This window comes from Oryx dammah, unplaced genomic scaffold, assembly GCF_014754425.2.
Source record: "Oryx dammah isolate SB20612 unplaced genomic scaffold, SCBI_Odam_1.1 HiC_scaffold_16, whole genome shotgun sequence".
NCBI lineage: Eukaryota > Metazoa > Chordata > Mammalia > Artiodactyla > Bovidae > Oryx > Oryx dammah.
In genome coordinates, this window is record NW_024070200.1 from 11,746,797 (window position 1) to 11,770,280 (window position 23,484).

The 23,484-nt window shown below is 39.2% G+C and overlaps 1 protein-coding gene across 2 annotated transcripts in view; it reads left to right on the forward strand.

Annotated features, from left to right (window-relative positions):
* The window catches only part of BTBD7 (BTB domain containing 7), a 60,813-nt gene that overhangs the window by 5,315 nt on the left and 32,014 nt on the right, over positions 1-23,484 (forward strand). The window contains exons 2-3 of one of the 2 annotated variants that reach the window (XM_040256597.1): positions 2,029-2,216; positions 2,704-3,783. In XM_040256597.1, coding sequence (XP_040112531.1) covers positions 2,135-2,216; positions 2,704-3,783 — 1,162 coding nt within the window. In that variant the 5' untranslated portion in view covers positions 2,029-2,134. Of the gene's footprint in view, positions 1-1,180; positions 2,217-2,703; positions 3,784-23,484 lie in introns of those variants that run through there. The other variant, XM_040256596.1, reaches the window with a different exon arrangement.

A 23,484-nucleotide genomic window follows, 5' to 3' on the forward strand; every position in this document is an offset into this window, starting at 1 on the left:
TCCCTGTGCTATAGAATAAATCCTTGTTGTTTTATCTATTTTGTATATAGTAGTGTCTATCTGTTAATCCTTTATCCCTCCCCTTCCCCTTTGATAACCATAATTTGTTTTCTATGTCTGTGAATCTTTGTTTTGTAAATAAGTTGGTTTGTATTATTTTTTTTTAGAAAGCCTGTTTTCTCTTAAAGAACCAGTAAAAATGCAATAGAATCTTGAGGCTTTTAAGGAATTCAAAAACTAAGATTTATTAATTAGACTTTGGTAGTGGTGGTAGTTTAGTTGCTAAGTCGTTTCTGACTCTTGCGACCACATGGACTGTAACCCACCAGGCTCCTTTCTCTATGGTATTTCCCAGGCAGAAATACTGGAGTGACTTGCCATTTCCTTCCCCAAGGGATCTTCCTGACCCAGCGATTGAAGCCCAGTCTTCTGCATTACAGGTGATCTCTTGCATTACAGATGGATTCTTTACTGACTGAGCCACGAGGGAAGCCCGTTATTTAAACTTACTGTTTTTTGAAGTTTGAACTGAAATTAACACAAGCAGATTTAGTTTCTATTTTATAAAAATTGACAGCATTCAAAATGAATCACAAAAAATTGCCTTTTCTACATTATATATATAATATATATTACATATATACATATATATTTCTACATTATATATAATATATAATGTATATATACAAAAAGTCTAATGTGCTGTGTTCTGTGGTAGGTAAATTTCAAATAGGAAATTAAATTTACTTGTGAGCATATGATTTGATTGAAGTTACTGCTACTTTGCATAGTATCTAGTTAGCAGAGTTTCCCAGTCTCCTCTTGAACACTGTAGGCAGGTAATTCTATGCTTATTAGATAAACAAACTTCCATATGATCATAGTGGGAAAAGATTGAAGAAAAGCACAGATGTTAAGTAATTTTTTTAAATTTGATTTCCCAAGGTTACAGTATGTGAGTGAGTGAGTGAGTGAGTGAAGTCACTCAGTTGTGTCCGACTCTTTGTGACCCCATGGACTGTAGCCTATCAGGCTCCTCCATCCGTGGGATTTTCCAGGCAAGCGTGCTCGAGTGGATTGCCATTGCCTTCTCCAGGAGATCTTCCCGACCCAGGGATCGAACCCGGGTCTCCCGCATTGCTGGCAGACACTTTACCGTCTGAGCCACCAGGGAAGCCCCTACACTGTGTAGCAGAAATGAAAATAAATGCCGAGAATCTTGACATAATTCTGTTTTCCAGCAGGGTTTTTGTGATGTGTGTGTTTAACTCTTAACTGTTAAAAAATTTCATCCTTCATTATGAGGCCATATTAACTGCCTACTGACTGGTTTCCTAACAGTTCCAATAATAGATTTTAAATTGTGTTTTCTCTTAAACCATTATTGCTTTTGGTCAAATAAATTTTATATATCTGGATGGTATAAAGATTTAGAAGTATCCTATTAACACTCTTCTCTCTTAGAATTTCTTCTCTTTGTGCTTGTATCTTCAGCTTGCAGCTCTGAGAGTTAAGGTTCTGTAATGTGGAATTCATTCTATAACTGTTAAAATTATCTCTTACTGCCCTATCCTTCCTAAGCCATAATATCAGGTAAAAGAAAGTAGTGTTTTTATTTCAGGACTTTATGGGGAGGAAAGATGAAAGTTTTTGTTTTTCTTTGTGTCTCCTCACTGTATGTATTATAATTTCCTCAAAATTGTTACAGAACAAGTAGCCTAAAGATAATTTAGTTTAAACTATCTTTCCTTCCCCCTCTTTCAGCAAAATGCCTGAATAAATCTGATATGGTACTTTTTGCTTTCTTAGAATGTATATAATTGGTACGTTTTCTGGCGCAAAATTGCAGGTAGCACGGAATCATAATTCAAATTTAGCTGTTAATTACATTTTCTGAAATTTTTGCATGTGAATTTGACAGTATGTTATTACTTGCAAATAAAAGTCATTTTCAATAACTTTTTCTTTTTTAGCTGTGCAATTTGAGATACATTTGAAACAATAAAATTATTTTTGTTTCATATCAAGAAATGGATGAAAAGAGGCTACTGGATCCAGGGTTGAAAGTTCGTAAAGGCCTCTGGGATCATACTCTGAAGAACCAGCAGATGGAATGCCTGAGTGACTGAAGAAAATGGGTGCTAATGCATCTAGCTATCCTCATTCATGTTCCCCGAGGGTAGGGGGAAATTCTCAAGCCCAGCAGACTTTTATAGGTAACCATTTCAGTTTTTCTAACCTCATTTTCTTTTGTGGATATAAATAGGATTGTGTTTTCAGTGGTCTTTTTGGATGAAAAGAGGGTTGAGCTATGGAAAAAGTTAATATATATAATAATTCTGCAGCATCCATGTTTTTTTCCTACCAGGTGTAAATCTGGCTTATATGATTCTTATCCTAACCGAGCTGCTGTAGTACAGTTGATCTTTGATTGTTTCTTGTGTTTTGTTTCATTTGTTGTGCCCATAGAAATTTAGCATTTTTTTACAATGAATAATCTGCTCTGTTTTTCCCTATTCCTTATTTAATATAAAAATGAGTTATTTGAACTTTTTAATCTTCCTTTATAAAAACAAAAATCAGTTTTACTTGAATGGTTCAGAAATGTCTGTAAAAATTTTAGCACAGTATGTTAAACTGAATGTTGAAAATGACTGTTAAGAAAAAAGAACTAAATTTTCACTTGTTTAATTTCCTTCTTAGGGACATCATCCTATTCTCAGCAAGGCTATGGTTGTGAATCAAAATTATATAGTCTTGACCATGGCCATGAGAAACCACAAGACAAAAAAAAGAGAACCTCTGGCCTTGCCACCCTCAAAAAGAAGTTCATCAAGCGTCGGAAATCTAATCGGTCTGCTGATCACGCCAAGCAGATGCGAGAACTCCTCTCTGGGTGGGATGTTCGAGATGTCAATGCGTTAGTGGAGGAATATGAGGGAACTTCAGCCTTAAAGGAGCTTTCTTTACAAGCCAGTGTGGCTCGACCAGAAGCCCGGACATTGCAGAAAGATATGGCCGATCTTTATGAGTACAAGTATTGTACTGATGTAGACTTAATATTTCAAGAAACTTGCTTTCCTGTTCATCGTGCCATTTTGGCGGCAAGATGTCCATTTTTTAAAACACTACTTTCTTCCTCACCTGAGTATGGGGCAGAGATCATCATGGACATCAATACAGCTGGTATAGATATGCCCATGTTTTCTGCTTTGCTCCACTATCTTTACACGGGAGAGTTTGGAATGGAGGACTCAAGGTTTCAAAATGTTGATATCCTCGTTCAGCTTAGGGAAGAATTTGGAACACCAAATTCCCTTGATGTAGATATGCGTGGACTCTTTGATTACATGTGCTATTATGATGTCGTCCTTAGTTTTTCTTCAGACTCTGAACTGGTTGAAGCTTTTGGTGGAAATCAGAACTGTTTAGATGAAGAGCTCAAAGCTCACAAGGCTATTATTTCAGCACGGTCCCCATTTTTTCGAAATTTATTACAAAGAAGGATACGGACTGGTGAAGAAATCACAGACCGAACTTTGAGGACTCCCACAAGAATTATATTAGATGAGTCCATTATACCAAAAAAATATGCAAAAGTGATATTACACTGTATGTATACTGACATGGTGGACCTGGCCGTTTTGCACTGCAGCCCCTCTGTGGGGAGTCTCAGTGAAGTTCAGGCTCTCGTTGCAGGGAAGCCAAACATGACCAGGGCAGAAGAAGCCATGGAGCTTTACCACATAGCACTGTTCTTGGAATTTAACATGCTTGCACAAGGTAACGAAATTCTGATTTTTAATTTTAATCTTGATCTCTTGAATTGCACATTTGTCTTCCAGATTGAAAGCACAACCAGTATGTTCCATGATTTCAGTGTTTGGGATGTGACAGAGTCAGTTTTTTCAAATCTATAGATACGACATCTGAGACAGAATGAGTGTTAGTGTTAATGTGGCTCTTCATTTGGTATTAAAACCAAGCATTCAAAACTAATGATTAAGAATAGATGAGACTTGAGGCTCTTTCTTCCCTAATATAAGATGATAGGTGTGAAAATATGTAATTTACCCAGCTACTGCCCTGTCTGCTCTTGAGCTTTGAGCTAGTCCTGTTTCCCAGATTTCAAGGTTATTCTTGGTCTGAGACTCCTTGGGTAACTTAGATTCTCATATATATACTCAGTGCCTTATTGATACTTAAATATTTAGAATAAGAATGAAAGTTCATTACAAAAATGAAGATGGTCTCATTTAGATACAGATGTATTTGAATCAAAAAGTTGGGCAAGATTTCTGACTTAAATTTTTTAAATATTCTCTCTTTTCAAGTTCAGCTGTGCATCAAGCAACAGCTTATGGAGTATAAAGCAGTTTGTTCTTAAACTCATGTGCCTTCTTCATTTAATTTAAAATTACTGAGTTGGAATGACACATTTTTTGTGTTATAGGCAAATAATTGCACTACAGCTACACTAGAAGAATATATCTTTTAGTGTATATCTGTGGTAAACATTAGAATCATAACATTTCAGAGCTGGAAAGAGACCTGTGGGAGAGAAAGGGAATTTGCCGTCTTGACAGAATGTACTCTTAGCTTTCTATGATCGTATATTAAAAGAAAACAAGCTATATGACATGAAGGTGCTTCAGAAATTTAGCTGATGCGTGTTTGCTGAAAGAACACTAGAAGCTGCAAATTAGCAGAGAATGGTAATGATTTGGGTAAAAGATATATATTTAAATGAGGAAAACTAAGCACATTTTTCTAGTTTGGAAAAAAATCTGTATTGTGTGGCTAAATCAACAAGTCAGTAGAACTTTGAAAAAAAATAAAAGCCCCAGTTAAATAACAATGTCAGTAATAAAATGGGAGAGATTATTGGAAGACATTGATAAGCTCGAGTAAAAAAAGTTGAGATTTCTGTTACATAAAGAATCTTCTAAAATCTTGTTTTACTATTTCCTGTGTAGTAATAGTACTAATTTTGTTTTATTGCCAAATCAAAATGTCATTAAAATATTTTCTTGCTAGTTCAAAACAAAAACTGTGAGTAACAGTAGACCATTAGATATCAGACTATAGGAAAATATGTTATCAAAAATAACCTAGCGGCTTGCCCTACCATTCTTTCATTCTGTAAAACCAAATTTGTCAGAAAATGCCTCTACAGAAAAACAGTTTGCAGCACTACCATAAAGGTGTAATAATCTTTTCTCAAAATGGTTTTATTTTTGAAACATTTAAATAATAAACCGAAGTGTATTGTGTACACTGTTTTTAAAACTGGGAAAGCATCCCTTGGTATAGGTTTTTGTTTTGTTGTTAAGTTTTTAACAGAAAATAAAATGGTGGACTGGCTCTTGGGATCTTGGATAATATTTGATCTAGAGTGTTTTTTTCTTTTTTATGTTGAGTTAAATTTTTATACATATAATTTATCAGTAGCTAGAAATTTTATTTTTTGGAGCACATTTAGAGCTATAAAACAACACTCCTTGCAGAACTTTAATTTTGGTTACTTAAAACAAGCAAGCAAATATTCCCTTAAATTTGAGCATACATGACTCTCAATACAAATTCAAATTTTTCATTATTCAAACTACAGAGTTTGAGTTACTTGATGTTTTGTTTTTTTGCACACCATGTAGGCATTACCCTTCTCCCATACTCATTACACTGTTCATACTAGGGTCTATATATAGCCAATCATAACCAGCACAGTTTTACCCCATTCCCATGGGAAGGAGACTATTTAGTCACTTGAAGAGGGATTTATACCATAAAGCTTAAGATCTCAGGCTCTGAAACCAGACAAACTGGATTTGAATTCTTTACTATCATGTTTTAACTTGTTTAACCTTAAAGTAAGTCATCCCTAAGCCCCTGTTTTCCCATTTGTGAAATAAGAATAGTAACACTATGAGGTAGGATTATGAGGATTAAAGGAAGTAATACATATCAACTGATCTGAACAGTGCTCAGGACACAGTAAGCATTCAATAAATGTTAACCACCAAATGAAAATCATCACAGCATGTATTATTCATTACCACAGTCTCTTCTAAAACTAACTTTTTAAGTTTTAAAAAATAATTTTTTAATTATATTGACTAAACCCCATATTGAGACTAGTTTGCAAAATTTTTTAAAGTAATTATTGTTTTTAAGACTTGACTGCAATTTTATCCCTAGCAAACTGGTGCATACCATTTATCAGACTGTTGTATCTGGCCATTTGTCACTCGAGTTTCAGCTAGAGTTCTGTAAGCACACTAAACCTATAATACTCTGAGTCATCTATTATGTGTAATGAATTAGCATCTCTCCACTGCATTTAGTGTGGTACTAGTTACATACCATTGTGGGGAGAATTAAGAAAATAGTCCCCAAAATAATTTTCTGTCTTCTATGATTCATTTGAAGACTCCTGGTTAAGAAAGCCTGTGAGACTAGCCTGGCAGCTTGAGTATAGGATCATATTGTTCTCATCCTTGTATCCCCAGTGCCTGGGGCATAATAGGCACTGAGTAAATGTTTATGAACTAATGACTGTAACCTTCTTATTCCAAATTGGGTTTGACTTTAAAAATTAAAGCCCAGTTTTAAAAGGAGGCAAATTCTATCAAGGGAAGCTAGGACCTTGAGACAACATATGCTCTTCAAGGTGGAGAGGTGATTTAATAGTTTTAAGAACATCATAAAAAGAGGCAGGATAGGCAGACAGCCAGAGTAATTTGGCAAGTGGATAAAAGGGAGGATTCTTGGCTTACATTGAGAATGTGTTTTATTCACAGAAGTAGGCAATCACTGTTAGGGAGGTGAATTAACAGGTAATGAGGCTTCAGCTTACTCATGTGTGCTACCCTTTATTAAGCTCCCGCAAATACATGGTTTAGCACTTTTTCATTCTGCTTCAGTGATCCACCTGTCTGTTCTTGCATTGACGTCGTTTGCAGCTAGGTGGCAAATCCTGACCTGCCTCCTCAATTCCCTTCTAAACACAAGAGTCCTGAGGTTTATTTTCAAAGGAAGGAAAATATATTTCGCATCTGGAAATAGCTATAAAGAAGGGTGGGGATAAGACACAGGATTGAGATCTGGAATTCTGTGAAAGCCTACACACTCTACCTTTCCCTGCTCTGGTCCAAACTGGACAGATACCAATCAATAAACTGGTGCTCCAGAAGTGGTCTATATGAAGAGCATATAGACCTGCTTTGGGGTTTCATGATGAAATGGTGCTCAGTAGTTATACAATGAAAAAGCCAGTTTGCCTCCCAGATGTCCTACAGGGAAGACAGCAGTCAGCAAGCCTGCTTGTGCAACAGACCTTCCAAATAGCTGTTAACTGCCTTTAGTCTTCCATATAAAAACCCATCCATGGTGTACTGGATGTTTGAGAAAAGCTTGCAGATTGAGACAGAAATAAGGTCACATGCTAGAGGAAACAGACAGTGAAGGGAGAGAAGAAAATGTCAATAGAATCAAAATATCCTTACATAAAAGAATAGATTATTGAATAACGAGACATACATAGGATGCTATAAAGTGAAAAGAGGAGCTTTTAGAAATGAAAATTATAGGAGGATTGGAAGGGAAAGTTGAAGGAATCTGGAAAGTAGAACAGATTAGCAAAGAGATGGACAACAGTAAGAAACGAGTGTTCATCCAGAAACTGTAGCGTCATAAATAATGGCTGTAGAATATATACTAGGGAAAAGGGAAGAGAAGACAGTATCTAAGGAGTAATGTAATAAATACTGCTAAAGCTAAAGGGATTTCTATATTTCAAAAATTTCATCCCTGTCACTAGAAGATACCAGAGAAAAAGAGAAGATTCTAAACTCACTGGGAGGTGAAAGGGTGAGTTCCATACAAGAAATAGGAAACAATGATAGTGAACTTTCCAGTAGCAACAACTGAATGTACCTTTAAAAAGATGATGGAAATTTGTTTTAAACACAAAGCCAAACAGTCAATCAAATGTCAGGCTAAATAAATGCATTTTCCAGTCATGCCTCAAAAAAATTTAACCCTACTCAGGAAGCTACTAAGGATGTATTCCAGTAAATGATGAAGTAAATGAAGAACCAGAAAGTATGGGATCCAAAAAATGGGGTCTAACACCAGAAAGAAGAAAAGGAAATCCTGGATACTAGCTGTGCATTAGATGTAGTGGGTATCTAGTCTAGACTGGATGAGGAGGAGAGTCTCCAAGAAGTAGATATCTTGGAAGAGACCAATTGCCTGAATGTTTGAAAATTAAGTGACAAGTGACATTGAAAGAAGTATTACAGATCTTTTGGTACACTTGTGAAAAATTAGCTGTTGCTAATTTATTAAAAGTGAAGCAAGTGAGAAAAGAGGAAATTAATAATTTCTAAGAAAAATTTAAAGTTAAGTATGGAAGAAAATATAATTCTAGTACATAGCTTGGTTCAGCAGTAAATAGTATTTAAGTAGTCACTATGATTTGAACACTGAGTGTTGGTTTAATAAAATTTATAAAATTATAAAGCGATAATATCAGAAGATAGATACTAAAGAGCATAGTTGCCTCTGGGAAGCAAGACTGAGTGAAGGAGAGGTAAGGGCAGGTTTTGCTTTTAGGGTACACTTTTTATTGCTACTAAGGATAAGACTTTCTAAATTATGAGCCTATATTGCTTTGATTACAAATTTAATTTTTTATAATAGAGATGTGACATCAGTACCTAGAAGAACCAGCGAGATCTGGATTGGCCATGGTCCTAAAGAACTAGGGAATTTATCATACCTATCAGGGCTGTTAACTAATGAGATCATGCTTATAATTTTGGTCTACATGGAGCCTTTACTTTCCTCTCATTTGGTTATCTTGACAACCTATGAGTATGGTACGGCTCAGAAATTAATAACTAGCATTTTCCCAGTCTCGTAAGTGATGAAGCTGTGAGTCACACCAGCTCTTCCAACCTGAAGCCCAGGAATCTGGGCATGGTGAGACAGGGGAGCAGTGTGAAAAACAATTTCTAAGAATGATGGTGAGAGGCCACTGTGGCCTAGTTGTAGGAGCCACCCAAACTGGTGCAGGAACAACTCAGAGCCATCTCAGTTGTGAGCACGTTGGGACTGATCGCTTGGGGGTGGGGTAAGCACGCACATGGGGAATTGTGGGCCAGCTGGATAGGTCACCACTCAGCTTCTGAGCACTTAGCCAGAGAACAGAGGGCTTTGTGCTGAGCAGGCCATTCTTTCCTGGATAGACAAGTATTCCCAGGTCAGTTATTTGACTTTTTCAGCAGCCCCGAGTGAGGAACTCTTCCTTTGCGTTGGGCAATTCTTACCACGTTGGTCTTGATAGGAGACAGAGCCCACCTCCCAGTGTTTTCTCAGTCTTCTCTGTGGTCAGGGCTCCCCCACATGACCTAGAATTTTTGAATCTAGAGCATTGATGGCACCGAGATTTGGGGACTGTAGAGAATTCTTTCTGGAAGCACGGTGGGAACAGCAACACCTAGTGGAAAAGCAGAGAAATCAGTGTCAGTGGTGCCAGTGATGGCATTCACTCACTGTCCAGGAGCAGCTTTGGCCTGGGTCCCGAGGCCACATGAGATCCTCACTGGGCTGTTCTGTGCTGTAGTACTCAACTCGAAGTCTTCCTTTGTTGCTTGTACTCTGAGCCTGCTCTCTAACTTTCCCAGCAACTCTGGGCTCACAGTCTCCTTTCAGATAAATTCCTTTTCTGTTTAAGCCAACTGAAGTTGTTTTCTGTGGTTGCAGCTTAGAAGCCTAGTTCATAACAGTAACTATATTGAAAGACCAGTGTATAAAATTCCAAAATAAATGACTAGATTGGAAGAGCTTCAGATGAAGGACCAGGTGTTTAATCACTGACTTTACACAGTGACCTTAGAATACACTGCATAAACAGCTCTGAAAACGTGAGAACAGTGAGAATATATTATTTATTGATTTGTAATTCTTTTAGTAAATACCGACTCTTTAGGGGAACTATAGATTTTCTCATGAACTTTAACAACCCACAGGCCGATAGAACTTCTGTTTCCTTTTCATAAATACTGTTGAGTTAGCACCAGCATCTGCATGCATATTCCAGTCAGGGACATCTTACAGTTGTGTGCTCTAAAATACAGATTTGTTTTTTTCATATTGATCAAAAATGTATTTTTCAGTCTTTGGAATATGAAATTTATTTATAGCTTTAGTTCCAAAATAGCTTCTGAAATACATTGCCCCTGTTTTTAGTTGTAATGCATGTGATTATACTTTATTGAATTAAAACTCTTAACAGAGAAACAACTGAAAGCAATGACCTAATTTTTTCTCTTAGCAACTTGGTCAGATTCCAGGAGTATGTGACTTGAAACAAATACAGAATAACAAAAACTGTCCCCACTCTAATCCATTCCTCCCTCTTCCCATCCTCTCCGTTGTCCCCATGTTAACACACTCCCTTCTGTCTCCGTTTGGTTGCTCTGATAGTTCATTTTGCTTCTCCCTCTAATTGTTTCCTCTTCGGCAGCTTAGTCTGGATATACTTGCTAGAGAACAGTGGAGCTAAGTTAAATACCATCATCAGCAGATCAAAGTAGTAAATAACAGGTTTCAGTTAAACATGGGATATGGTTGAAGAGTCAGACACCACTGAGCAACTGAACTGAACTGAACTGATGGTTGAAGAATTAATCTGTTTCAGGAATGGGAGTTCAAATGACTCAAGTTATACATCTTTAATCATAATGAAATTTAGCACTTAACTCAAAATTGTGAATAAGGTTCCAGTGTGTAATACTTAAAATATTTAATTCCCCATTTTATTTTATAACTTAAACTTTTTCATATAGACTGTAAACTCTTTACCGCTGACCCTCTGCGCACACTGTTCTTTGGTTTTGTAATATCTTTGACTTTGTTCACTAAATGTCCAAATTCTACCCTTGCCTTTAAGACCAAACTCATATGTGACTTCCAGTGTTTTGTCTTAGGCATTTCAAATTAAGTGTTCCTGCTTCTTGCAAACTTCAAAAACACTTCTTTTATCATTCTTTTAGGTTTTTACATCTTCTGACTTGTTTTGAAATTAACCTGTGTAACTTTCCTCTACCAACTTGTATCAACTATATTCTCTAAAGACAAGTTCCAAATCTGAGTCATCTTTGAATCACCCAAAGAACCTAACACAGGCCTTTGCTTTTGATAGACTGTCAGTTATATATTTTGAATTATCTTTAGTACCCGTGCAGACTGCATAACTTTTTCTTTTAAAAAAGGGGAGAGTGTAATCAATGTTTAACCCTAGTTGTAAAAAAAAGAGAACAGTGAGCCTAAATCGAGGGGATAAATATGAAGTATTATTATAAAAATAAATTTAGATGTGGTCTAAATGATGTATAATTCTATACTGTTAAACTCAATTTTAAGTTAAATTTCTAATAAAATTGTCTCATCAGCTCTTTACTTTCTTGGTCCATGCTGCTGCTGCTGCTAAGTCGCAGCAGTCATGTCCAACCCTGTGCAAGCTTTCCAGGGACTGAAGAGCAATCCCAAAGGTCAATGCCAAAGAACATTAGAACTAGCACACAACTGTACTTATTTCACATTCAGTTCAGTCAGTCCCTGGAAAGCCTTTAATCAAATCCCTCTGGCTCTGAAGGCCAGGTTCCCTTGGGATTCCCAGTCCTTTGTTGGATCCTCAGGGTGGGAATCCTGACTTGGGGTTCAGAATGTAACCTTCAACAATAGTGTGACAACTTCCTTGGTATTATTGTTCTCTAGTCTGTGGGTCACCCACCCGGTGGGTATGGGATTTGATTTTATCGTAATTGCCCCCCTCCTACCATCTCACTGCAGCTCCTTCTTTGTCTTTGGATGTGGGATATCTTTATTAGTGGGTTCCAGCGTCCTCCTGTGGATGGTTGTCCAACAGCTATTTGCAATTTTGGTGCTCTTGCAAGAGGAGATAAGCATAGGTCCTTCAGCTCCACCATCTTGAACTGCAAGCATATGCTGTTTAATGTCATTTTTACAGCAGCCCCATGAAGCTTGCAGAATGGGTCTTCCATTTGCCCGGAGAGATTCAGAGATACATAACAATGCCCAAATTTAATGTTATTAATATTTTATAACTATGAAGTCTGGAGTTAGATCTGTGTTCTCATACTGCCTCTGCCACATACTAACCATATAAATTCTGTCTAGGTTCCTCAGCCTAAGCTCGTTTATTCCTCTTCATAGAAGTGCAGGCACCAAACACTGTGCCTGGCTCACAGTTGGGCTTTAACAAATGGTTTTTAAATTTATTTACATTAACTCTTAGTAGACAATTTCTGAAGATAAGCATTGAGTTATTTTCCTTACACATCATTTGACAGCACAGTTTCAAGTTTCCAAAGTCTAAAAAGTTTACCAGATTAATTAAGACTTTAAAAAAAACAATGATACAGTTGCAAGAAATATCCAATGTTAGATGGCAAAACAGAGCCATTAAAAAAAATGGTACATACAGTGTTCCCTGTGGTGGTGGGCTTTTTGGCGTAAACTCCCATTTTGCTTTGATTCAGTTATAGTCCCTTTTTCTCTTAGAAACACTGAGAAAATGGCCTGAATGGGCCATTTCCTAAAGCCCCGAGTTATTTTTATTTCTCTAACTCTGCCATTGTCAGATTTTGACTACTCCTCTTATGCCTTCTTTTGCCAAGAAGTGCAGAAACTAATGCAGTCTAAGATGCATCTTAGACTGATAAATGGAAAACAGGATTTGGAGAGGGTATTGGTGAGTGAGGAAGGAAAATGGCAGAAGGAAGAACCTCTGTATTGAACAAGTCTCCTGCCTTTTCAAACTCAGTTTTGAAATACAAAGTTGCCATTTCTGCCTTAAAACTAAATATTGCACTTAACTCCTAAAAAATCCCAAGTAGAAGAGCTCTGACCAGATACAACCATTCTGCCCAGTTCTGGTTTTGGAAGTGGCTGGAGAACACTATTCTAGAAATGCAGATAGATTAGCATATTTAGCTGTTACTATGTGCAAAACATTGGGCTAAACTTGTTATGTGTAAGACCTCCCTTAAGCTTTACAGTAGCTTGTGTGGTAACTGCTATCATCCTGCTTGTTTTAGAGATGAGGTGAGTAACTTGTTACTTCTCGAAGGCCGCGTCTACTGATCAAAAAATGGACTGCAAAACAAACATTTACTGAGCACCAACTCTGTTTGAAGTAGTGAAGCTTCTATTATAAATATTTTTTTTTGGTGGGGTGGGTGGAGGACGGGATCTTAGTTCCACAACCAGGGATCAGATCTGTGCTGCCTGCAGTGGAAAAACAAGAGTCCTAACCACTGGAGCGCCAGGGAAGTCCCTTTACTTTACACTTTAAGAAACTTTAGACAGTGTGTTCAGTAACGCTCATCGATAAACCATATTTTCAGCTACTACCACTCCTTTCCCCAAATGCGTATTGATGACAGACTTTGAACAGTTTTAAGTTTTCTTACAAACTTCTGAATATGTTTGAATGTGTGTGTATATTTCAATGCATCTCTTGTTCTGTTGCAACCAGTCCATTCTGAAGGAGATCAGCCCTGGATGTTCTTTGGAAGGAGTGATGCTAAAGCTGAAACTCCAGTACTTTGGCCACCTCATGTGAATAGTTGACTCATTACAAAAGACCCTGATGCTGGGAGGGATTGGGGACAGGAGGAAAGGGGGACGACAGAGGGTGAGATGGCTGGATGGCATCACCGACTCAATGGACGTGAGTTTGAGTGAACTCCAGGAGTTGGTGATGGACAGGGAGGCCTGACGTGCTGTAGTTCATGGGGTCGCAAAGAGTCGGACACGACTGAGCGACTGAACTGAACTGAACACATTATTCTGTGTCTTGCTTTTCACATACTTAATAAACTTTGGGAAAATGATGTCAGTAAAGAATAGCTACCTGGGCTTCCCTAGTGGCTCAGAGGGTAAAGAATCCGCCTGCAGTGTGGGAGACCCAGGTTCGATCCCTGAGTTGGGAAGATGCCCTGGAGAAGGGAATGGCAGTCCACTCCAGTACTCTTGCCTGGAGAATTCCATGGAGGGAGGAGCCTGGTGGGCTGTCGTCCATGGGGTCGCAAAGAGTTGGACACGATTGAGTGACTAACACTTTATTTTAATAACTATATTTTTGTTTCTAAAAATATAAAGGATGCCCTGATTGGATATTCAGATAATTCAACTAATAAAAAAGTTGTTTTAAAAACCCTTTAGTCTCACTCCCCAGTGAAAAACACTGTTGACGAATAGTACCTTTTTATAAATATCTCATGAAGACTGAATCTTAGAGTGTTAATTTACGGACCTGCTAAAATATTCAGTGAATATAAACTGACTAGAAAGTTCTTGCCTCAAAACTCTTTTTTCTCATATTTAGATGAAAAGGAGTATCAATTTCTATTATAAGTTAACATAAGCTGGCCTCACTAAATATGTCTCCACGAAGGGGGTAGCTTTGATATATTACAAGGCTTTGAGCTCTGTTTTTGTTCTCGTCACTAAAACATTTTTATGTTTCATGCTTAGTGTGGACATGTCCATAAGACTTCCAGTAAATGTTTTTACATGTCAAGGCACTTGAAGGTGAAACATTCACACATCTGAAAGTTGTGCCAGAAAACTGAAAACACTGTTTGCACACTTACATGTCTTTGTTTTTAACCAAGTTCCTCTTAAGCCGTAATAGGCCCCTGAAGTGGGTTTATTTTAATACTGTTTTCACTGTCAGAGTTACATCCTATTAAAGTTTCCATTGAAGAACAATGCTGGTACTTCCACGGCAGTCCAGTGGTTAAGACTCTGTGATTCCACTGCACGGCGGAGCTGGTTCTTTCCCTGATCAAGATCCCACATGCCACATGGCTCGGCCCCCAAAAAAAGACGGTACTGAATTTTGGAACCTGATTCACTAAACTATTTGTAGAAAATATATGGGCATCATATTGGTTTTCTAAACCTTGATATCTTTCTGAGCTTATATCTAATGAGCTTGTATCTAATTGTGAAAGTTTCAGAAATGTATGATTAATTGCTTTTTTTGTGTGCCTCATCTCAAATTCTGGATTGATAGTTTTCGTTTGTAAGTGTAAGTAAAAGTATTAAGTATCTGAAGTCTTCAGTGGTGTGAACCCCCTCCTAACCTACCTTTTAATTATCAAATTCTTAGAAGTACTAAGTGAAATAGAAGTAGACAGAATGTTGTAAACCTGGTCATTACAATAGGTCTGTAAACCTGAGAGAATAACAGCAGCCGGAGTTTTCAGAGGTAAAAATGGAACATTGTGGAGGGAGGGAGGGAGGAATATAACCTTTAGATTCCAGTGGATCTTTCTGTAGAATTAGCACTGATATTCCTAGACTTATTCATTTAGCAAACACTGAGCTCTTACTGTGTGCCAGACTCTGAGAGTAAAGTAATGAATTAGATAGTCTAGTGGTGGGTGCCAATAGGCAGTTCTAGTGTGTAAATGCCCTAATAGAGTAAAGCCCTGAACAGTAGGGAGCACATAGGAAGAGAGAAGCCCTAACTTCAATATATGGAGTTAGGGAAGGAGGGACAGTATCTAGAAGAACTTTACAGAGAAGTTGTGACCTGGAGAATTAATAGGAGTTAAGTAAATAAAGACTGGAGATAAAGAGGCCCATATCAGGCAGAAGGAACTTCAAGTGGCAAGGTCTAGAGATAAGTGAGAACAGGGCACTTCTGGTTTTGGAGGGGAGGTTGTGGGGGTTGCAGAGATGAGAGAGAGGTATGATGTAGCAAGAAATGAGGCTGTAGCAACCAGCACAGCTAGGTAATGAAGAACTTGGTATACCATGCTGAGACATTTGGTTTTATCCTGAGGCATGTGACCTGATTAAATTTACATTTTCTGAAAGATGTCTTCGGTTGCAGCATGCAGGTGGAGACCATAAGAACTGTTCCAGAAATAGTGTTTTTATTTTAAATGTATACTTTCTTTAAGCAGATAAAATCTGTGTAAATTACACATCAAAAATTACTATTCTTTTTAAAAGTTCCATACTGTATTTATGTGTTTATTCAGTAGAATTTTTTTGAACACCTATTATTTTTGCCAGGTATTGTGTATGCTTTCAGTTCACGATGTCCTCTGTGGTAGGTATTATCTCTCTTTTACAGATAAACTGAGGCTTGAAAATACTGTCACTGGAGGTTACAACTAGAAAGTGTTAAGGCCAAGATCTGAATCCTGGGTTTTCAACTCTAGACCTACTCTTTTCTATTTGAAGGGGAAAGGGAGTAAGATTTCTGTAAGTGGAAGTCATCTGTGAGGTGCATTGTTGCAAATGGAGCATACGATTATACTGAGGAGATAACTAAACCAGTAGATACCAACAACTTTTCTGAAAATAGTTTATTACATGGCTCTCCCTCAAATGCTTTGGATTTTTCCCTTACTATGATGATGGAATTAAGGATACTAACTTACTATTTTGTTACTAGTGGGAAAATGGTCTAAGAATAATAAACCAGTTCAGTTCAGTTCATTCCCTCAGCCCTGTCCGATTCTTTGCAACCCCATGGACTGCAGCATGCCAGGCTTCCCTGTTCATTACCAACTCCCAGAGCTTACTCAAACTCAAGTCCATAGAGTCAGTGATGCCATCCAAACATCTCATCCTCTGTCGTCCCCTTCTCCTGCCTTCAGTCTTTCCCTGCATCAGGATCTTTTCCAAGGAGTCAGTTCTTCGCATCAAGTGGCCAAAGTATTGGAGTTTCAACTTCGGCATGAGTCCTTCCAATGAATATTCAGGACTGATTTCCTTTAGGATGGACTGGCTGGATCTTCTTGCAGTCCAAGGGACCCTCAAGAGTCTTCTCCAATACTAGTTCTTCAGTGCTCAGCTTTCTTCATAGTCCAACTCTCACATCCGTACATAACTACTGGAAAAACCGTAGCTTTGACTAGATGGACCTTTGTTGGCAAAATAATGTCTCTGCTTTTTAATATGCTGTCTATGTTGGTCATAGCTTTTCTCCCAAGGAGTAAGCGTCTTTTAATTTCATGGCTGCAGTCACCATCTGCAGTGATTTTGGAGCCCACTATTTCCATCGTTTCCCCATCTATTTGCTGTTAAGTGATGGGTAATAAACAAGGTATAGGTATAAAGGGGTAATTTTTGTTTTTAGATAAAAAGGCATGAACCTCTGAGTTTTTCACATACTGAGTACTAGGGTTGATTTTATGTAGCATTTTAACAAGTGATCTGTGAGAGACCCCAATACATTTAGGTTGTCACTGGCCATTTCTGTTCCCTTTATGATCTTTGCTTTGCTCTCTTAAGATTGTGCTCATTTCCTACCCTCTCTCACCCCTACCCCTACAGATCCCTGTACTTGCTTTTGAATTAGAATACCCCAGTACAGTGAATGCCCTCTTTAAGAAAACCTAATTACAGTAACTGTTGGTCAGTCATTAAGTCGTGTCCAGCTCTTTGCAAACCATGGACTGCAACACACCAGTTATAGTAAGAGCTGCTACTTATTTAATGTTTATCATAAGTTAATGTGCTAAGTGCTCTGTGTATATTATTTAATCCTCAAAATAACCCAATGAGGTAGGATTAGGAAACATTTTTTCAGATGAGGAAACGGGCAGAATTTCACACATCACACAGCTGTAGGGAGTTGGGATTGGGTCTCAGATCATGGTGTTGGGTCTCGGATCAGTCTGACTCTCTAGTGGTGTATCTTGACATCTCTCTTCCAGATAGATGCCTGAACAAAAGAACATGTATCAGTTTCAAGGAATTCAGGCCTCCTGTAGATCCCAGAATTAGATCTCCTTGCATTTTAATTTAGCAGAGGCTTATATAAAGTATCTGTGTCCAGAGAATGGACATCCCCATGACTGCTTTTCCCTTTCAATATGCTATTTTCACCCCCAAAAATACTAAAGAATAAATAATTTAAAATGTCATATTAGAATTAATAGCATAAACATTAGAGAAATACCAATCTGTATTTAACTACATATCTTAGAGATTTTGTTTGTTTCCTTTCATGGTAAAAATAGAACCCTTCAGTCTTTTATCACTTGTTGTCTATGTGCTTTAGCCTCCTCCTCTAGTTACCAAAGTTGTTGTGTAGATATTTTCAGCTTCTTTCACATCTTTGTCTGTTTTTCCCTCTCCCATAGCTTGGCAGAGCTGTAAGAGTGAAGAGTACCAGCACTATTTGTATATTTTCACACACAAGCAACGTGAATCTCAGTGATTTGTGTCTTCTGCATCAAAAGGGAGTCATGTTCTCAGAGCAGAGAACCTTCTGATTTCCCTCCCACTATTTGCTTGCATTTTGTGGACAGTGATTGATGTTGAGCACTGATGGAAGGAACTCCTGGCACCTTCCCTATCCTGGTGTGTGTGGTTTTTTTTTTTTTTTTGAATAGATAATACATTCAAATGGAGCAGAATTCAAAAGGGGACTCATCAGAAGGTCTCCTGCCCTCTCAACTTTGTGTTCCCTAGAGACTAGAGACTTTTTAGCCTGCCAGCTTTGAAGAAGTCAGCTTTTGTGTTATATGATGGCCTGTTGAGTGGACCACATGGAAAGAACTGCAGGCAGCCTCTTGGAGGAGATTGTGAACCCTCAGCTAATAGCCAGCAAGAAGCTGGGCCTTTAGTTATACAGCAGCAAGGAAATGATTTTTGCCAGCAACCTGAATGAACTTGGAAGCAAATTCTTCCCTAATTGAGAATGTGAACCTAGTTGACACCTTAACTGCAGCCTTAGGAAACCCTGAGGACCCAGGTGACCTGTGCCCAGACTCCTGACCCACAGAAAATATGAAATGATTTGTTTGTTGATTTAACCCACTATGTTTGTGATCATTTGTTGTATAGCGACAGAAAACAAATACATTATTTAATCTTCTGACTTTCATAGGGTAGAATGGTTTAATATCAACAATTTCATGTGATTTAACTTAATTAGAGGAGAGCAGTAATTTAAATCCAATTTACCACAGAGTCTTCAAGGTGCTAACCAGCAGCACTTCTATAAAAGACTCAGTTCAGGAAAGATAATACAATTAGCCACAACCCCAGCTGCTGCAGTTGGGTGGAGGCTTTAATTGATAATTCTCATCATAACTGTATCACTTGGGTTTCAGCCAGGGAAGCTGAGCAACACTGACTTTTAGGGTAAGAGAATCATTTTAGGAATTGGTCCTTATACAGTTGTGGGAGAAGCTGGGGAAGTGAAGGTCTGCTGTGGTGGGGGGGGGTTGAACCCAAAAGAGTTAACAACCAGTCAACCTGGGAAGCCAAGGATGTCGAGGCAGTTAGGTGGGGCTGCACAGGGGAGAGTGGCCTGTCTGCGGGTGCAGCCAAGCATCTGGTGGTGGCCTGGGGCCAGTGGTGTCACCAGAGCTGCAGCTGGGAGGGAGGGCTGGATGCGGAGCGCAGAGAGCAGGGAACAGCTAGGATCCAGGGCCATCTCCAGGTCTGCCCCGCACCACATCTAGCTTCAGTGATTTTTAGACGTGATGGCTGCTGCTGCTTCCTTTCACATCACGCGTTTCTGTTTTGGCCAACTTTGGGGATGATTGTGGAAAAGAGTTTTAGCTTAGAGAAGTTTAAACAGCACAGATCAGCACAGTCTCCATCTTTCATCACTGCACCTAGATTTTCTTCCTCCTTTGCCAACATTTCAGCAGGTCTAGATAGCCTACCAGGTGAGAGGTCCCAGACCTTCATCCCAGAAGTATCTGCAATTGCCCAGGTTCCGTTATCACTGAGCAGAGAAGCACCAAAAGGTGCTGCAGTTGAGTCCCTTGGATTCTGGAAGAGCACCTTCCTGCTCCTGTTATCCTGTCCCACACCTCGCACCCTGGCCCAGGACTCTCAGTAACCACTGCCACAGTATTTACATCCAGGTCATGCAGTTCTTCGGGTGTATATGCTCTTTCTTCCCAGAACAGGGACTGTACTTTCTCCCTCAAACTGTGATTATGCTCGAACAGATCCTGATTATTGGTTTGGAGCTAGTGAGAGGAGGCCAGGGCAGATACTGAAGAGGACAGCATTGTCTTTTCAGGCACCTTCAGGGTCTTCTGGCAAGAGAAGGGTGCTGTCTTCTAGCAGGGAGTTGGGAGCAGGGTGCTGCTTCTCCCAGCCTGGAAAGTTCAAGTGAATCCTGAGGCTTAGCATTCCTCATCCACCAAATAGCCCCTTTCAAGGTTTCTGTGTCCAGCTCTTCCTCTCAGGATCCACATTTTGTCATAGATTTGTCAGGATTTTGTTCAGATCTTCTTCATAGATCTGATAAAATTAAATTTTGAGCCTAAGTTTTGGCAGTCTTTTCTGCAGCTCTAGGAAATAAGGGTATCTTTGAACACCAATCTAGAAGTTGCCTTGTTTTGACAGAATTCTTAGGCTTAAAGAGTGATTGTCATTTTCTTTTTTCATGACTTCTGAGCCAGGCAGCCAGCACCAGGTCCTTAGAATCACTCGTTTCCATTCAAGTGCAGCCACAACCACTACTACTAAACTAACGCTTCCCTTAGTGAAAAATCTTAGTATTGTCACACTGCAACAGGCAGGGGTTGCCACCATCCCACTTGCCATTAGGAGTGGGGTCCTCTGTGCCAACCTTCCAGGGAATGATCTAGTTCCAGAATCGTTCTCCAGAATCTTATTTCCTGGAGCCAGTTGTCTTACTATCATAGTGTGAGTGTCCCCTCCCATTCCCCCATAGCCTGTGCTGAAACAGCCTAAAACAAAGGCTTGCTTGCAGGAAGTTAATTTGGTAAGGAATCCCGTGAACAGGGGAGAATTGGGGGGAGTGAAACCAGGGAGGAGGAAAAGCAGTAGAAGAGTGGCCCATAGTGTTGGTTACCAGTGGAGGTTATGGGACTTCAAGCCTGCCAGGAGCCTTGAGGAATTCTGTACAGTCTTCTTTAGAATGGTCCTCCTGAGAGATGGCAGAGAGGAGCATTCATCTAACCAGCTGTCAGGTGTTGCAGAGTCCTGGGGCTAGCAGTGAAAAGCACTAAGGCGGGTGGGAGGGGGGTTCATGTTTGGGAATGCATGTACACCTGTGGTGGACTCATGTCAATGTATGGCAAAACCAATACAGAATTGTAAAGTAAAAAAAAAAAAAAAAGAAAACAAAAAAAAAAGCACTAAGGCACAGATAGCCTTGTCTTCTCACCCACATGTCTGATGCTCATTTCTGCCTTGGATCTGGAATTCTGGTTGCCTTTTTAAAACATGTACAGGGATGATGTGTTGATAGTGGTGTCCTAGAAAGCAAACCTTTCAACGGTGTGATCATTGTGGATTAGAATATTGAAGGCATGGAGACGGTCGGAAGCTTTTCTATAATTAAGCTGTGAAGTACGGAGTATTTGAACCAAGGTGGTGTTGATAGAAAACAAAACTAATCAAATTGTGCTTTTGAAGGAAGAATCAGAAACGTTAACTAGTTCGTTTCATGTGTGTATATGAGGGAGAGAGAGAAAGGAGGGTAAATTGGCCCAGCAGATTGAAGATTTCTTGCCTAGGAGAAGCAGAGTGCTCATGGACAGGGTGGAAGTGAAAGTGTTGGTTGCTTAGAGTCATGCCAGACTGTTTGCAACCCCACAGACTGTAGCCCACTAGGCTTCTCTGTCCATGAAATTCTCCAGGCAAGAATACTGGAGTGGGTTGCCATTTCCTACTCCAGGGGATCTTCCCAACCCAAGGATTGAACCCAGGTCTCCTGCATTGCAGGCAGATTCTTTATTGACTGAGCCACTAGGGAAGCCCCATGAACAAATGGGCTCCTGAGTATTTTTAACATGATCCTCAGAACTCTGATGGCATTATTTCATCCTGGATATAAGGAAATGAGACTAACAGAGCGTGGGGTGCTTTGATCCAGGACTTATCACTGGATGATAAGTGAGAGCCAAGAGTTAGTGATATAATTACCTGAATTCAGAACCTTCAGTGCTCTATCTACTACTTCATGCTTCTGTCACTTCCCACTTGTTTCATAATTCCTTCCCTTAGGATTTGGAATCAGTCGCATACAGTTTAGCAGGAAGGAATTGAAGCAGCTTTTTTCTTGAGCGTATTTGCTCTTGAAGTCTTAATTCTAACTCAGGTGCCACTGAAGAGTCACCACTGAAGTGCCTGCTCTAAGGCCAGCCTTCCTCTAACCTTACCGTATTGCTTTCTGTTGTGGGGCAAGCCATAATCTCCTCCATAATTCCTCTTCTTTCTTCCCCCTTGTCTATTTCTTTCTTCCTCTTTCCACCTCAAACCCAATATGAAATTCTAAATCTGGAAGCCACTTGAATATTTTCTGATGGCTGTAAGCCAATGAAAAGGCTTCCCACTGATACTGGAGAAACATAAATGACGATGTACCAGGGAGTAATGAAGAGTATGAGAGCAGCAGTAGCGACAGATCCTGACAGCGTATTCCGAAAATCTGTCAACGTCGAAGTATATTTTGGTTATCAGAGTTACATGGAGAGGAGAAAAACAAAAACATTCATAATAAAAACAGAAAATGGCCCTATTTAACATTCAGAGTAACACTCATTGGTATCACTAAATGTCTAATTTGTTTTACTTCTTTGTATTTCTGCCTTGATCATTCATGTTATGTAGCTCAAATTTTTGAAAAGAAGCATTTCTGTCATCATTAAGGATTAGAAAGAAAATATTCTGGTGAAAGAGAGTAGAAGAAACGGATTAAAAAAGTAGGAGATGGATCCGTAAAATGGAGTTATCACAGAAGCACGAAAGAACTGTAAAATGTTTACTTCATACTCTGCCAACCTCACAACAACATCATTGAAGATCTCCTACCTGAGCAGAATACATGGGCATCTTTGAGATGTTAAATGTCTAGGCTCCAGATGAGTTTTTCCGTTATGAGGAAATTGTTAAAAACTTTCGATTCATCCAAAAAGTTCTCTGGTTTATTAGTCAGCCATTGCTATATAACAACAACCAGAGAATTTCAGTGGCATTTAACAAAAAACATGTTTCTCACAAATTTCCAGGTGAGCTTAAATCAGAGCTTTAGGTTTGCAGCAGCTGGGGTCACTCTGATGGCCCCCGTGGTTGAGTAGGACTGGCAGTTCTGTTCCCACTGCTGCTCACTTTCCTTCTGGGACCAACAGACTAGCTCTGTGTGTTCTTACCATGGCAGTGGCAGAGGCAAGTGGGCAAGCCCAGTTCCCAAAAGTACTTTGGAAGCCTTTGGTCCTATCACATTCACTAACATTTAATTGGGCTTCCGTGATAGCTCAGTTGGTAAAGAACCTGCCTGCAATGCAGGAGACCCCGGTTCAATTCCTGGGTCAGAAAGATCCGCTGGGGAAGGGATAGGCTATCCACTCCAGTATTCTTGGGCTTCCCTTGTGGCTCAACTGGTAAAGAATCCGCCTGCAATATGGGATACCAGGGTTTGATCCCGGG